The following is a 16,550-nucleotide window of genomic DNA, read 5'->3' on the forward strand; positions in this document are numbered from 1 at the left end:
TTATAACTATTTGACCATGTTGATATTGGTCAAGACTGTTCTGTTTAGTTAGCTCAGGCACCTCAGCCTCATCCTGACACTGTTATATAGACAAAACTAGATTGACTTTGTCCATGCATGCGTGCACATGTCTCTTGTTACCTTCATGTGGATTTTCTCCCCAGCAAAAGTAACCTTAGCAACATTTTAAAAATATAAAACTACACATAACATAAGCATGCCATCCCAAACTGCTGGTAATTTTCTAATTAGGTCCCTTTCTAAGAATGCCTGAGCCCAGTGCTATAGGAGCATGTATATATCTTGTGAGAATGATGTGCATGTAGCATAAATTATACTTGTAGGAATTTGGATATTTCCAGGGAAAGGGAGAGATGCGCTGATATACTGATCCTAACCCAGCAAGTATGGGTATGTGTCTGTGTAGGAATATGGGTAGAAGTGGATCCAAGACTTTAAATATAGGCATATGGGCATTGCTGAGGTGGTGGCATGACCCCGCTCCCAACCTCCCCACCCACTGGGGGGCAGACCATTTCACAGGAGCAGCAACTGGGGACTTTTTTTTTTTTAAGTCCCCAAATCAGGTAAGAATCATCCCGTTCCCCTGCACTTGACACCCCTTCCCTTCTCCTGCATACTCAGCAGCACCTTCTCTCTCCTTCCTTTCCATTCCCCTCCCCACCCCACTCCCCTCCCCTCCCAATCCTTTGTACTTACGCCTCTGGGCACATGGAGACCTGCCCACCTCCACTGCTGTTCTGGCCTCCTACCGCACTCCAGTCCCCCTCCCTGCATCTGTTCTGAGGCTGGTAAGTGGGGAGAAAGGGGGAACCTGCCCACTGTGGCTACTGCTACTGTTCCCATCTGAGCCTGGCTCCCTGTGCAACCTTGCTGGAGTAGCTTCGGACCCCCTGTCTCCAGGTCAGCTGGGGGATGCAGCAGTGGCAGGTGGGGCAGGGGAGGAATTGGGAGGGATGAAAAGGTACTATTAGGCACAGAGGTGAAGGAAAAGGATGCTGAGAAGTAGGGATTCCTACCTACTTTGGAGACATAAAGTCCCCAGGTGCTCAGCATGGTTTAAAAGGTGGGGACCACAACCCTCTGAATCAACCCCTGAGTATGGGTTGTTATTATTTTGTGAGAGTAGTTGGAGGCAGGAAGTGGGGCTGTAAGTGCCAGATCTACTTATTCATAGTACTGAAAGAAAAATACTCCACAGTAAAAATTAAAATATGGGCATAATGAAGTCAATAGGAGCTCTGCCCTCTTATTTTACTGGGCCAGTATTTCACCCTTAATTGTCCCAATCAAATTGCTTTCAATTATTGCATAAAGGCTATCATAATGTTTACTGGTTTAGAAGTTTATGAATATTTTCTTCCAAGCAGGAAGTTGAACTGGATATTTTTTAATGTAAAAAATACTGGTATAAACTTTCATGGTGGAATGCACTTTGATTCAGGCGGTAAGATTAAGATAGGAAGGTTAAAAGAACAATAACATACACATAAAGCATAACGCTATTTAAATACATAGTTAATTGAAAATGAACGAATACTAGATGAATGAATCAAGGGCAAGTGGCAAAGCTCCCAATAAACTCAGGATTCAGGATTTTGCTTCTGGACCTTAACTTTGGATTTCAAACACCAGGGAGGCCACATAGGCATGCACTTAAGGATATTGGTGCTATGGATTTGTTAAAGAAAGGCAGTATTCCTGTTTTAAGTAATTGCACTGTGTAAAATAAAAGTTTAAAGTGACTAAACAAAGATGATAATTTTATAATTTTATTTTTTTCTCTATCAATTCTGTTTACTTTTAGCTAAAAATTCATATCATCAGTGATATTGTATTCTTTTTAGGGTAATCGAATTTCCTGTGCACACAAAAGGGACACATTTAATTTGGATCAATGTGTCTCTCTTTAACAGGGACCAGCGATCCATATGTCAAGTTTAAAATTGGAGGAAAAGAAGTGTTTAGAAGTAAAACAATACACAAGAACCTCAATCCTGTGTGGGAGGAAAAAACTTGCATTCTTGTTGATCATCTTAGGGAGCCTTTATATATAAAGGTGAGCCATTTATTTTTTTTTTCTCTCTGTAGAATCACAAGTTAGAAGTCTTATTTATTGGTTCTACCTACTATAGTATTGTACCTTTGAAAAATTATAATGCAATTCTGCATTTCTAAGGGGGCACTGTCAACTAACTTTTAGTCTTAAATGAACTTTTTAACAAAACAGTGGTAAAGGGAGTAATAAAATCTGAGATGAATATATGTATGCTTATATTGGTGAGATCAAGCTTTAAAATTTAAATACATCTTTTCAGGGTGGTTAATTCAGACAATGTTTTGCTAGTGCAGGAGGGCCAGAAAGTAAAATTGACTAGGAACAAAAGAGAGTCTATTTTTCTTACCCAGGCTGTGTGTGATATATAAAATAAGGAAATAAATACCAGTAGCACAAAGTATAGGCAAAAGTAAATTAGTATAAAATTGTTTAAAATAAAATAATTGGTGTTATTTGTAAAATAAGATGAGCTAAATATGAGAGGGGTTTTTTTGTTGGCAGTGTCTCTCTTGTTTGCTGTTTACAGCAACATAGCTGGAGAGAACATGGCTTTTATATTAAGCACTATCCTGTCATATTGCCAAACAATTCTTTTCTGAAGGGTATTTTGATCCTAATCCCACAAGATGCTTCAAGTTTTCACATTGTTCTTTATCTTCATTACTGAATAAGGTGTATTTGTTACATATGTTTTGCAGTGTTTTCTTCTGTCTATCTCTGATGGGAGCATGTTTGGTATCTTGTGAGTTAGGATAATCCAATTACTAAAAAGAGATCCATTTTCTAAACTGAACATTTGAATGCTCATCCCTTGAAGAGCAGAGAGGTTGCAGTGTTGATGCTGTGCAGCCAGGGCCCCCTGTGCACACACCTCAGGCTCTCTCACTCTGCCTGGCAACAGATGGCAGTGGTGCACAGGAAGCCTTTATTGGCTGAATCAGACTGCTCAGAGTCAGCCTGTCTTCCTGAAACATAATATAGAATTGTGAAGAGGGGGTGTTCTGCTCCCTGCCGGGCTGGAATAGTAGAGTCAATACACTATCGCCCGGCGGGGCAGGGAGAGGAAAGCAAAGTACCCTGGGATGCTGGAGGATTGTGTTGTAGTTTCTCTCAGAGAGGTAATTTGTACGGACTTTTGCTCTCCCAGCAGAAACTCTCCCAGGAGTGATTTAATCCTGGTTGTTCCCAGTTTATTTTTCTCCTGCAGTGGTCATTTTTTGCTCTGGCAGAAAAATCCTGAACATTGGTAGTTTCTCCTGAGACAGCAGCAACTCTCCCAGGAGAAACTGAATGTCTGCATGTGGCCAGTGAAAATAACTGAAATACTTCAGGATCAAGGTCCAGAATCAAGATCCACCTAAACCTTTTTTAGAACCGTCTCTGCAGTAACAGACGCTGTCAGTTAAATGATGTGATTCTGCACAGACAAAGGAGTGCGATTAGTGTCAGAAGCTGTTCAAATTAAATGTAATTCTCCACTGGTACTTCACTGTCACTGTTAGAGACTCAGAATTAATTATTGCAGTTATTTTGATGCAAGGAAGAGAAGTAGCATCAAGGGAACACATTTAAATAAACTGATTCTTGTTTTGGACAGTTTTGCATAAAGAATTACTGATCCTCTTCCAAGGTATCAGGTTATAAATAAGGTCTCAGAAATAAGTATTTTGATTAGTCAAGAGAAACTGTACTGATTAGCATAGTGTGGCCACCATTTGGACTTTGAACAAAACTTCTCAGTTTTTTAGTACTGTGTATAACTCACGTACTACAGTTCAGGACATGATTAAATAGCGTAGCTGCAAAAGTTTATTTAAAAAGGATTCCATCTTGTTATTTTATGCTAAAACTCTTATTTTATCTCTAAGTTATTCAACTGCAAGATCTAAGTTTTATGAGAGAGCTTATAAAAGTTGCAGGGGAAGAATGGTGTTAGATATAGTTAAACACAGGAAATAAACATTTATTTGAAAACTTTTAACTAAACCTTTGCCAATGTGTTTTTTCAGCCGAGTAAATTAAACTTTTGTCAAGTAATATTTTATCCAATATACACAAAGGGAGAGGAATAAGTTTTATGGTGTTCAGATAGGCATGTCTGAAAGCTTTCCCATAATTATTTAACTGTGACCTATAATTTGAACTTGAATATGTCTAAGAATAATATGTTTCCGATATGAAAAATAATTTGTTAGCACATCAGACTCTGATTATACATGTTATTTACACTCTTCTATAGTATATCACGTAATTAAGTTTTTTTTACTCTGTGGTCTAATTCTGCCACCTTTACATAGAGAACTAGATATCTACCGGTGTTGATATGAGTAAGGGTGCCAGCACTGATAAAGATAGTCAGGAAAAAAGAATTTTATTTCGTGAAAAATGTCAAGGTTTTGAAATTAGTTTTCAGTCTGAGGTAGAATGGAAACAAGACATTAATCATGAGAAACTCACCCAGAATAGCTAAGAAACCAGTGGTTATGAATATTTGAGATGTAGTTTCAAATCCCTGTTTCATCTGATTTCAATGTAGAATAAATGTATCCTGATTTCCCATGAGGATGCCCCTAACCACTGGGATATAGAATCAATGTGCATTGGCCTGCAGCCCAATTAATATCTAATTATTTATACAAACTGGAATAGTTTGAGCAAGAGAGGTTGAGGGCATCGGTACATAAATCAGTTCTTGTAAGGTAAACTGCACTAACTAATCTACTCTTCAGTAGCAGTCTACACAGGCAGATTCAGAGGGGACTCAGTGGCATGCATGCACCCCCACACCTTTTCAGTCAACACCACAGGAACAGAAGTTGGAGACTTTTTTTCAAGTCCCTGAAGGAAGTAAGAATCCCCAATCCTTCCCATTTTCCTCTCCATGGCATGTCCTGTTCCCTCACATCTCCTTCTCCCATGGCTGCTGCTGTTGCTGTCTATGCTGATCTGGTGTCAACAGAGAAGGTATATAGCTGATCCTGCCCCTCTCCAGCCAGGGATAGCAGCACATGGTGGGTTCTTTCTCCCTGCTCAGTCCCCCCTGGTGTTCCCTGCCAACATGGGACCAGGCGCTTACGAAAGGGAATCCATGTTGCTGTCCTTAGCTGATTCCAGTTCTCTCCTCAGCTCAGGGCAGAAGCCTCCCTCCTATCCTGCCACAGGTGTAGCCAGGAGCAGTGGCAGTGGCAGGCGGGAGAGGGGGGCTGGAGAGGAGAGGATGTGTTGCTGAAAACAGAGGGGAAGGGAGGGGAAAGATAAGGGGTGCACCGATAGAGATTTTAGGGGCCAATACCAATAGCCGATATTTAAGGAGGCATATCAGCCAATACCGATTCGATATCCAGTACAGCTGCCATCACATGGTAAGCCCAGTGTGGTGGAAGGGGAGTGGGGAGGGAAGGGCCATGGGGGGGACAGATCAGTGCCCCCTACAGTGAGGGAGGGGGCAGGGACAGGTGCTGCCTAGGCAGGGGGCATGGGAGGGAGGCATGGTTCATGGGGTGGGGGCAGCTCCCACTGCTGCTTGCACCCCGGGAGGGTGGGGGGCATGTGCCCCCCGATCTGCCTGGAATGGGGCAGGCTGCAGCTACAGGGTGGAGTCAAAGCCAGCACTGCGTGCACTTTTCTTACCAGGGGCTGGGCTAAGAGTGGGGTCTGGTGGTGCTAGGAGGAGGCTGAAGCCACCCCAAAATTTGCCACAGCTCCACTCCCAGCCCTGCGCTGCCCGGTGCCTCACCTCCACCCAAGCACTGGGAAAAGCCGCGGCTGTGCTAGGCGGTGGCGCGGGGCTGGGAGCAGAGGTCTAGTGAAATTTGGGGTAGCTGCATCCTCTTCCCAGTGCTGCCAGAGCCCACTCCGAGCACAGCCCCCAGTGAGAAGAGGCATGCAGTCCCAGCTCTGGCTCCACCCTGCAGCTGCAGCCCACCCCATGCTGTGCAGATCCAGGGGCACATGCCCCCCCTGCCCCCGCCCTCCCGGGGTGCAAGCAGCAGCAGGAGCCACCCCCACCCCACAAGCCGTGGCTCTGTCTTGCGACCCCCCCTGCACCCCGGCTAGGCAGCGCCTGCCCCTGCCTCCTCCCTCACTGCGGGGGGAGTTGATCTGCCCCCCGCACATCCCCTCCTTTCCCCCTCCCCTTCTGACTTACTTAGTCCCTACTGCTGCTTCTGCTTCTGGGTATGCCCACCCCGTGTGGGGAACCTGGGAGCAGGAGATGCATCCACCCTTGCAGTACCACTGGATGCTCCCATACACCCCTTTATAAAATCCTAGATCTGCCCATGACTATTTGTGTGCTCTTATCCCCCTTGGTACATGGAAGCTCCTGGGCTTTAAGTTTCTTCCCTCACTTACCCCATGCTAGTTGTGTGCCCATGCCCAGAGAGAAAGAGACTCTAGTCTAACGGTCCAAATAAGGCAGAGCAGTGTCTTGAAATTAGGTTTCCTGTATCAAAGCTAAATGCATTACTAGGGTATTGGTCATCTTGGAACATCTCGCTCTCTTAAAAAAGTCCTCCTGCCAACATTTTTGTTGAAACTTATATTGACAAGAAAAGGTTTGGACTTGGCTTTTTCCTACATTTTGGTTTGTGTAACCTACCAGAATTGTGTTCTGCTGTGTTTCATTTTCCTTTGTTATTTTTTCACCAAAAACCTTCCTTCTTTCTGCCTTTAATACAGGAAGGGGTTATAATCTATCCCCAGTCTTTCATATAAGTCTGGTACAAAGGCCAAAGATTCCATTCCAGTTTTCTACAAGTTTGTCTTGATGCTTTTTGAGATGTCATGATCTTACTAGATATAAAAGACAGTCACCAGCTACCATGTACTCAAGTATCAGTTTTTATAATGATAGAATCCCCTTCCATAAATCACTTAAATGATTGTTTCAGTTTATAAATTTTAAAATAGTTTAAACAATCTTGAAAAACTGTAGTGTTATAGGTTTATTTTTATCATTTAATATTTATACTGGCATCACAGCTCATTTCCTTCTTACAGCTGTATCCCACCCTCCTGCTTGTATTTTGTAGAGTTAATCAATATACAATTTAAGGATAATTCATAAACTAGAAGATAAATCCAGGATTTATTTTCTGTCTCTTAGGGCCCCTCTACATGCGCAATGGGATCTAACATGCGATCCCCTCAGCTGAGGGGCTCCCAGCCATGGGGGTACCCCATGCACTCCTGTAGCCTGGAGATGCAGCTGCTGTGATCTCTCAGCCTTGGGGCTGTGCAAAACCCCCTGGGACTGACAGATCACAGCTGCTATGATCTTTACAGCCTCAGGGCTGTGTGAAACCCTTGGGGCTGGGAGATTGTAGCTGCTATAATCTCCCAGCCTCAAGGCTGTGTGAAACCCCCGGGACTGGGAGACTGCAGCTGCCATAGTCTCCCAGCTTTGGGGCTGCATGAAACCTCTGGGGCTAAAAGATCAAAGTAACTGTGGTCTCCCAGCCATAGGTGGAACTGAAACTCCCAGACCTGGGAGACCACAGTTGCTGCAATTTTTCAGCCCCCAGTGTTTCATGCACCGCCAGGGCTAGGAGATCACGTCCACACCCTGCAGCTGCCGGGATCCAGCTGGGTCCTGGCACTGGGAGGCATGCTGCTGGGATCCAGCATCTGGAGTTGTAGGACTCTGGGTCCTGGCAGCTGCAGGGTGCTGCCAGGACTCAGAGCTGGCAGCTGCTGGGGCTAAGAGACCCCTCCATGTCCTTGCTGGCATGGTGCATCCTTGCTGCTGGGAGCCTGGTCAGCTGATGGGGCTCCCAGCTTCAGGGGAGACCCTGCTATACAATTAAAACTTGATAGCAACCAGCTATAAAGTTAAAAAACATTTTTGAGATCTAACTATATAGCTGGTTGGAACTTTTTATGGTGTGACAGGTACTTTGCACATGTAGCTGGTTTCAAGGTAATTATACAATTAGCTAGTTAATTGCACGATACTTGTAATGTGTAAAGGAGGCCTCACACCTATTACTCCTGTTCAGTCTCCATGTTGTTATTTTTTTTAATTGCTTGGTCTGTTAATAAAATGTTAGTATTGTTCATGTGAAAAGAGGCTATCAAGAAACATTTATTAGGAAAGTTTCAATAGAGTTTTATAATAATAAATATTTTAATCTCTTGTACATTTTAGGTCTTTGATTATGACTTTGGGCTTCAAGATGACTTCATTGGCTCCGCCTTTTTGGATCTTGCTGCATTAGAATTAAACAGGTATGGCAGACATGCAAAGATCCTTGGGGTCAGAAATGTACAGTACTCTAGATTGTTTGATAACAATCATACTTGTGGAGTCCAAAATAGAATTTGCAACATTATGCTTAGAAATAACTAGTCGGTGCCCCTTGAGCTAGAAGGCAGTTTTACTTATATTATAAATAATGCTTGACTGAGTGACAGCACATTTGTCTAAATACCTACAGATGGATGTAGTTGTTTATACCCGTTGGCTAGCCAAGACTTTAGCCATTATTGTGCTTAGATTTGTACCAATTTTTTGGCCAAGAGCAGAACTTTATATTGTTATTTTTCTGCTTTAATTGAAATAATTTTTACAATTAATATTTAATTACTTTACTATGTACAGCTATTTTGAAAGCATGATGTGTCAAATGCATTTAGACTGCTGTGGTTAAGAACAGACACCACGTTCATGACGTAATTTACTTTTAGTTTTATTTTCAAGTTACTTGATGCAAAATGGAGAACGTGTTGTCAAAGTCTTCAGAAACTTGATTAAATCAGTGCCTGAAATGCAAAATAAATACTTATCTTTTGGTTTCTTAGACCAACAGATGTTACCCTGAGTCTAAAGGATACTCATTATCCTGACCATGATATGGGAACTATATTACTATCAGTACTAATGGCTCCAAGAGAAGAACAAAGGGAAGTGGTAAGTTTTAGTATTTCAACAAGTAAGTGTTACCTTGTTCTCACTGTAAATGTTCCATGATCAGATAGATGGTTGTGATATTGTGAATGTTCCATAGCCAGATAGATAATTGGATAGCAAGGGAAAAGCACGTACCCTGACAAAATTTTGTTTTTCTTTTATACATGTAATGTGGACAGAGTTGAATTGTCTTTATGGCTCATTTAAGCATGCACGGCCTGCCTCAAAGCAGACTGTTTTTGTGAAAATAGTGAAGAATATAAATATATATAGAATATATATAGAATATAAATATTCAGCAGCATTAAACAAAATCCAGGTGAATTTTCTTATCAAATGAACCAGCTTATTGCCAGGAAAGAATTTTGGACCTAGTGCTGTGTTGTCTAGATGACCACTTTTGAACCGTATTCTAGTGCTAAAATTAAGAAAGAAACTTTGTACTGAGTGTAGTTTCTGATTATTGGCATTTAATAAAAGAAGCACTGGATGATATTAGTCAACCTCTTGAAAAGGTGCCATACATGTTATTAGCCTTCTGCAGCACTTATTTTAAGCTGCTTATCAATTTGGGGCATGAAAGATAATTTGGTGGTTTAGAAAATGTTACTTTTCAATTTTTCCATGTGTCTTACTAAAAATGGTAAATTTAGTCTTTAGCTGAATTTCCTTTGTTCTCTCATTTCTTCTGTTAACTTCTGAGTTGTAAGTAGGGCAGGCTGATTTAACTTACTGCATTTTGTACAGTACTTATAACATAATACGGATTATTTTCCTTCTTATGTACACTTCTTGTCCACAGAGGCAGGGAATTTGTGATAATTTTATTAAGGACCATTCTATTCAAATTTAAGAGAAGCTTTTGACTAAACTCCATGCAATCTCACATTGAAACCGGAGAGAATTCCTTCTGAGAAGCACCCTTAGCACCCTGAATGGGTATACACTGAAATAAGTTTTGAGGCACTTTGTACGGTAGCTTGTTCCATAGAAAATCATCCCCTCTGCCTTTTCTATTCCTCTTCTCAGTATTAGAACATATCCAGTAGTGAAAAGCATTTTAATCAAAATGTTTATCTTGTATTCCACAATTTCATGTAGTTTAAGGCCAGAAAAAAGTCTGACCCCCACAACCCAGTATGTCTTCTGATTATCCCTAAAGTGAGCCCAGCTGTAAGCTCACGTTGATGTAAAGCACTTTGTCATCAGGAGTGAATTAGAAGACTGTCAAAACTTATCCAAGAAACAGTATTGGCTATCAAAATCAAGCATTGAAGGTTAAATACTATTACATTTATATATAAAACAATATCAGAAGAGGAAAAAATGTGTATCTGAATGTAGTTCACCAACTTCTATTTTCCCTTTTATGTATAGAACTATAGTGTCATACAGGTCTATATTTTTATCTCTGTCACAAATAAATGACTTAACATACAAGTAGTGGAACTGATGACTGGTACTTTGAATTCCAGAGCTTTAGAGTTTGAAAATAATTCTGATGCCTGTCACTTCCTTCATGATATTCTTTTTGGAGTTGAAAAAATTACAGAAAAAAATACTGTAATACTCATTCACAAATTTGAACTACAGTGTTTCTTTAAAAATGATTTAATCCATTTTGTTAGGACTCTGTCTTACAGATTTTCATTTCTTGCAACAAACTCTAAAATGTAGTTGAGATTGATTTCTTCTTCCTTTTTAATTAAAACTTTTTTTGAGCTTGCCAGCAACAGCCGTTTTGATCAAAGTGACCTAATTTGTAAAATTGGCATTATCCTGCTTTAATACTGGTTATTATTTAGAAAAATATTTTTCTCTTAAGAGGAAAACTTCAAATGTAGAGCCAATACTCAACATACTCAAACAAGACATATTCATTATAGGAAGAATATGCACTTACTATACAGAGGCATTTTAAAATCTGAAGATAACCTCAATGCAACAGCTTGGCCTTTTCATTTCTACACCTCAAATGGATCTGTGCCAAAAAGAAAAGGAAACAATTGTGTAAAGGTTTAGCATTGCATTGTCTGGTTGGAGAACAAATTCAACAAACTGTGATGATTGCAGCAGAGACCTTCAACTCTACTTTCTAGTTACTAAACTAATCATTTTCTTCTTTTTAAATGGTTGTTGCTGGGGATTTACCATAATCAGACCTGTCTGCATTGTAAATTGAGGAAAGAACTTGTTATTAAAAATCAGTGTCCAAGTTTTGTATATGTAAGTAAAGTTCTAGTCAAGTTAGAGATTTTCTGCCACAGTAAGGCAGCAACATACAAAATTAATGCTGAATTGGCAAACAATAATACATCAGTACTTTAATGATACAAGATGCAGTATATCTTTTGTTTTGCTTCCACATCTTTCTTTATTTAAACTCCAGAGAAGAGATTATTAAAATAGATGTCACTCCAATTAAACTGTCATCCAGGGATTGGTTGGTTTGTTTGTTTGTTTTTGTAAGGCCTTGCTGTATGACTGGATTTAATATCATTCTGATTCAAGAGGCAATTAACTACTTGATTAGAGATACAAGGCAAGTTCTTGCCCTTCATTATTCCCATATAATATTATTGGAAAAATTTGGTCCTAAAAAAATACTTATTCAAATACCACATATCTTCTCTCTGTATGTAGTATAGGGGAATGGTTTTTGGCATTCAAATAATATTTTTCTTCTCTATTTAGTTGTATGGAGTGGGCCATTACATTATTTTTTAATGTGTATTTTGGCATAAGCCTGAAATCTCTGAAGTACTTCAAAACATGGTTAGATAGTGGGAGAGACAAATAATACTAAGACATACTGTGTTTTCAGATGTTAAGGAATCAGAAACCTCCTCTGCTTTGAGTTTTCTTTTATAACCTAAATGTTATTCACTTACTTTCTTTTGAAATAGTTATACAGTTTGATGAAGCTAAATGGTTTTTACACCTACTTTTATGTAAACAGTTTAAAATGTTTGTCACATTGCCAAACTGAATAAGTTGGGAGATGATTTTCAGTACTTAAGCCTAGTCTAGTCAAATTTGAAATAGCTTCTCATGATATTTAAAAAAAATAAAGGTACAAATTCAGTTCTCTCTTAAAAATGCCATTGCTGCTACTTTTTGGCAATGTAAGCCTTTCCAATTTAGTTACAGCTCTTGGAATATGTGAAAGAGAGAGATAAGGATACAACACCTAATCATTTGAAACTTACTCTTTAGATTGTTATTATTGCTTATTGCTAGTATTCATGCCCCCAGGCTTTTCCACATTTTAGCCCCTACTGAAGTATAGTGAGCTATAATATTGTTGAGTGAGTTTGTGATGCAGATCATGATGCTTAATAGTATCTATTGCTACCCAAACTGGAAGGGTCAAGAGAATTATGGAAGTTCCATGTTCAGCAACAGCGCACAGAAAGAGGGCAAGTTTGGCAGTGGTACGTTTTGCCAGCCTGCTTAAAAATAATGTGGTTGATAGTTGGAAGAAGCCACATCCTGTCATGCTGCTTGTGAAAAGTTGAGGTATTTTGGTTTAATGGTGAAGGAAAATACATCCTTGCTGGAGGTTCAGAGTTTGTATTTCTGGTGGTGACAATATTATTTTTTGGCAATTTTGAATATTCTTCTCTGTGGATGAGAGGTGAGTGGAACTCTGAAAAGAAAAGCATTGAACAAGGTAAAAAGGTGTCAAGGATAACAAGTGTTTTACTTGTAGCTTAGAGATACTCAGTAGCTGTGAGACCTACCCATATAGTGAACTGTAAGACCTACCCAGTAGGGCTGTGCAAAACAGCACCGTTCCAATTCGACTTCTGTTTTGATGATTTGACAGAACAGCGTTTTGTTTTGATTTTCGTTTTGTTTCAAAAGCACTGTTCCGTTTTGTTTCGTCAAAACTTCTGCTGTTTCGATGCTGTTTCACTGTTTTACCCATAGGTTATTATGGGGAAACATAAAATGCAGCAGGCAGGGAGATGGGGGGTTGCCCACACCCCTGGGAGGGCTGCGGTGGCTGTGCTGGAGTCCTCCTAAGGATGCGAGCCCCCGATCTGCCTGCCAGATGAGAGAGGCTGGGTGCCACCGCCTGGGACCAGCACCAGGAAAATCGTTGCCCTGCATGAGCCAGCTCTAGTACCGGGTCCCTGCATGAGCTGATCTGCCCCCACCCCATACCGGAGCTGGCTTGAGGAGGGCACGGGGCCCAAGGCAGATCTGCTCATGCGGGGACCCTCCCCTGCCTTGGGATCGGGGTGGTGGGTCCCCGCCCAAGCTGATCTGCCCCGGCCCCATACTGGAGCCGGCTCAAGGAGGGTGCGGGGCCCGGAGCAGATCGGGAGCTCACCTGCACCCCCAGGAGGGCTGCGGGTGCTGTGCTAGAGTCCTCCCAGGGGTGCGTGCCCCCGATCTGCCTGCCAGGTGCTGCCTCCTGGGGCCAGTGGAAGCACTGATCTTCCTGGCGCTGGGTGCAGGCTGTGCCCAGCATCAGTCTGTCATCTGGTAGGCATATTGGGGGCCTGCACCCCCAGGAGGACTCTAGCACAGCCCCTGCAGCCCTTCTGGGGGTATGGGGAGCCCCTGATCTGCCTGCCAGATGACAGGAGGTGGGTGCTGCTGGCTGGGACCAGTACTGAAGCCCGAAAGCTTGGCTTTGAAACTCAAAACGTTTTAAAAGTTCTGGAACATTTCCTTTGTTTCATTTCAAAGCTGTTTTGAAGGCTTTTGTTTCACTTCAATTTCACTGTTCCGACCTCAAAACATATTGAAACAGCTTTGAAACAAAGCACCAGGAGAAATTTTGTACAGCCCTACTACCCAGCATGCATATAGGGTTCTGCATACTCAATCTTCTCTATAGCGATACTTGTACTTCTCTTGTACCTTCATGAAGGAAATTATATTAAGATGCAGTGTCCAAAGTACCCATCAGGGCAATATAATTTGCACATAAAATATCCAGTTTTCCTACATAAAAAACATATTACATTCTAAAAGCCAGAAACTTCATAAAAGTATATGTTTGTACTGGGGAAAGTGAAAATGTATCATTGAATTGAGACGAACAAATGTATTGTGTCCAAATAGTCTTAACTTTTTGTGACATACTACTGAAGTCTAAAGAAATAAGAAATGTCTGTTTTAATACTGGAAGTCTTGTAACCTAATTACATATTAAAACCATAACCCCTTAATAGAATTTCTATCCCATTACATAGGAATTCCAGTGAAACAAAGAGGTATGGTCAGATTCATGTGAATTTTGAATATGGGTTTAATAAAATTTGATCCTTGGAATTAAATGAATTTGTTATGGCCTATGCAAACATAAACTAGTCCAGCCTATTGATGGTGAAATTTCTAAAATAAAATAGTTCCATAGTTTTTAGGAAAGTCTATATTTTCTTGAATTGATTCCCCCAGATCCAGTATGAGTACCTATTCATTGCAGTAGCACTAGTTCCAAGAATTCTAAATCATAAAATCATGTGTATTTGCTGTGTGGTGCTAACACTAATGATCTTTTATATTAATAATGTAATTTTAATAATTTCTTAGCATGAGGACTGGCAGTTTGGATAATTAACATAAGAAAAAGAATAATAGAAAAATATGAGAACTGCTAAAGAAAAAATGCTAATTCTAATTCCAGAACTTTAAAACATTTTGTGTGCATGATGGCAGATATTTTACTCTTTTTTTTATATAGAAAATGTGTATTAACATTTGGTTTTAAAATGATCTAAGGCATGTACCAGTAAAGCTTGTTTGGTCTCGTGAACCCTAGCTGCATCTTGTTTATGATAAATATTTGATTTGGAACATGTAATGTAAAGCCTGGCATATACATCATTTGCAGCTGTGTGCAGATTAATGAAGTGTTTTTGTTTGCTTTTTGTCCTGTATTGTGTTTGTTTGTGCTATTGTGCATGCATGAGTTTGTGTTTTTTTTCTGGCTCTTTCTCAAGCAGAGTTCAGTGCACAGATTTCATCACTGGAGAACTTACAAAGTAACTGTGAGTTCATTTGAGCTGCATGTTCCCTTATATCCTCTAGAAGTGTAATAAATTGCTGGATTAGTGCTAGACAAAACAAATGAAACATATGAATGTTACCTGGATCTATTTAATGCAAATAAAATCGGTGATGTTGATTCCCTCCTCCCATCTGAAGTGATTTATCTCAAACAATGCATAATTCCAGTTAGTTTCATTTTTAAAAAAAATATACCCAGTATTAATATGCTGGTATTTTGTTTGTTCTTTTGAAGTCTGTAGTGTTTTGTATGTGCCTAAAGGATAATATCACAGAAAAAATGAAAGAGAGGAATGGATTCAGTTAATGGAATGCTTTCAACTGAAATCATTTCCTGCAGCTCATTCATCATAGTCTCTTTATTTCTGTATTGACTTCTAAGGAAAGTTGACTGGATTGTTGCTGCTTCAACTTGAAATTTATTCTGGTACAGGCAGCGATGATAATACTATGTTGAACAGTACAGTCATATGTTTCTGTAGCTAAAGATACAAAGTAAAGTTCTCAGAGCTGAAATACTGTTAGATTTCTGGCTGATTTAAGGTTTGAGCCTAACTCTTCTCCTCTCTTAGGGATAGATCCAAAGGGATTGATGGATGTTTTCTGTTGATCCTGAGGTGTTGGATCAATCTTCTTGAACTATGGTGGCCAACCTTTTTGGCAAGTGTGCCACACGTTAAGTCCAAATTATGAGATAGCGCCACTCTCATAATCAGCTCCCAGTATCACCCAGTGCTGCCAAATGCCATCGCCACTGGGTCATGGCAGCACTAAATGCTGTGGCACCTGCCCCCACAGGTCTTACGTGGCCAAACCTTCAAGATAGCACTGACTCCTGCCTTTTCTCTGACTGTCGCTCTAATCCCTATCCTCTCCCTGACTGCCGCTATGGTTCCTTTCCTCTCCCTGAGCACTGCAGCAACTCCTGTTGCTGGCTCCCCCTTTAACTTGGAACCTGGAGTCTCACATGCTAAGCACACTGGTTGCTCGTGCCAATTGTGGCACGTGTGCTGTGGGTTAGCCACCACTGCTCTAGGACAGCAGTGTAACTTGAGTGGAGTAACAGGGGTAATCACCCTAGGCACTGAGTTGTGAGGGTGTGTGAAAAAAGTGGGTGCTGTTTTAGGAAAATATATTGGTAACAAGGGCAGCAGTGTGGTACACTTGCTAGGACCCAAGAAATCCAAGTCTTAGTCTTGGCTTGGTGATTGACTCACAGGGTGACCTTAACTCTTCTATGACTCAGTTTTACTATTTGTACAAAATGAGGTTAATGATACTTACCCAGCTTTCTAAAGCACTTTGACTTATATGGATAGAAAGTGCTTACTAAGCTCTGACCTATTGTTTACTGAGGAAAAAAATTGGCCCTTTAGACCTCAAACTCTCCTTAGCAGCTTAAAAAAAATCACAAAAATAACCATTTTGTCCTTTCAGTTTTCCATTCTAAAACAGAACCCTGCTATGTATTTTAAGATTATCACCAAGATATAGTCCCTACCTCCACATGCACACATATTGCTTTTCTTCTTG

The 16,550-nt window shown here is 40.6% G+C and overlaps 1 protein-coding gene across 3 annotated transcripts in view; it reads left to right on the forward strand.

Annotated features, from left to right (window-relative positions):
* MCTP1 (multiple C2 and transmembrane domain containing 1) overlaps positions 1 to 16,550 on the forward strand; it is a 559,099-nt gene that overhangs the window by 293,325 nt on the left and 249,224 nt on the right. For all 3 annotated transcript variants that reach the window (XM_059725021.1, XM_059725023.1, XM_059725022.1), the window contains exons 3-5: positions 1,938 to 2,080; positions 8,229 to 8,308; positions 8,882 to 8,990. In XM_059725021.1, coding sequence (XP_059581004.1) covers positions 1,938 to 2,080; positions 8,229 to 8,308; positions 8,882 to 8,990 — 332 coding nt within the window. The remainder of the gene's footprint in view (positions 1 to 1,937; positions 2,081 to 8,228; positions 8,309 to 8,881; positions 8,991 to 16,550) is intronic.

The sequence above is a fragment of the Alligator mississippiensis genome, chromosome 3 (assembly GCF_030867095.1).
Source record: "Alligator mississippiensis isolate rAllMis1 chromosome 3, rAllMis1, whole genome shotgun sequence".
Classification (NCBI taxonomy): Eukaryota; Metazoa; Chordata; order Crocodylia; family Alligatoridae; genus Alligator; species Alligator mississippiensis.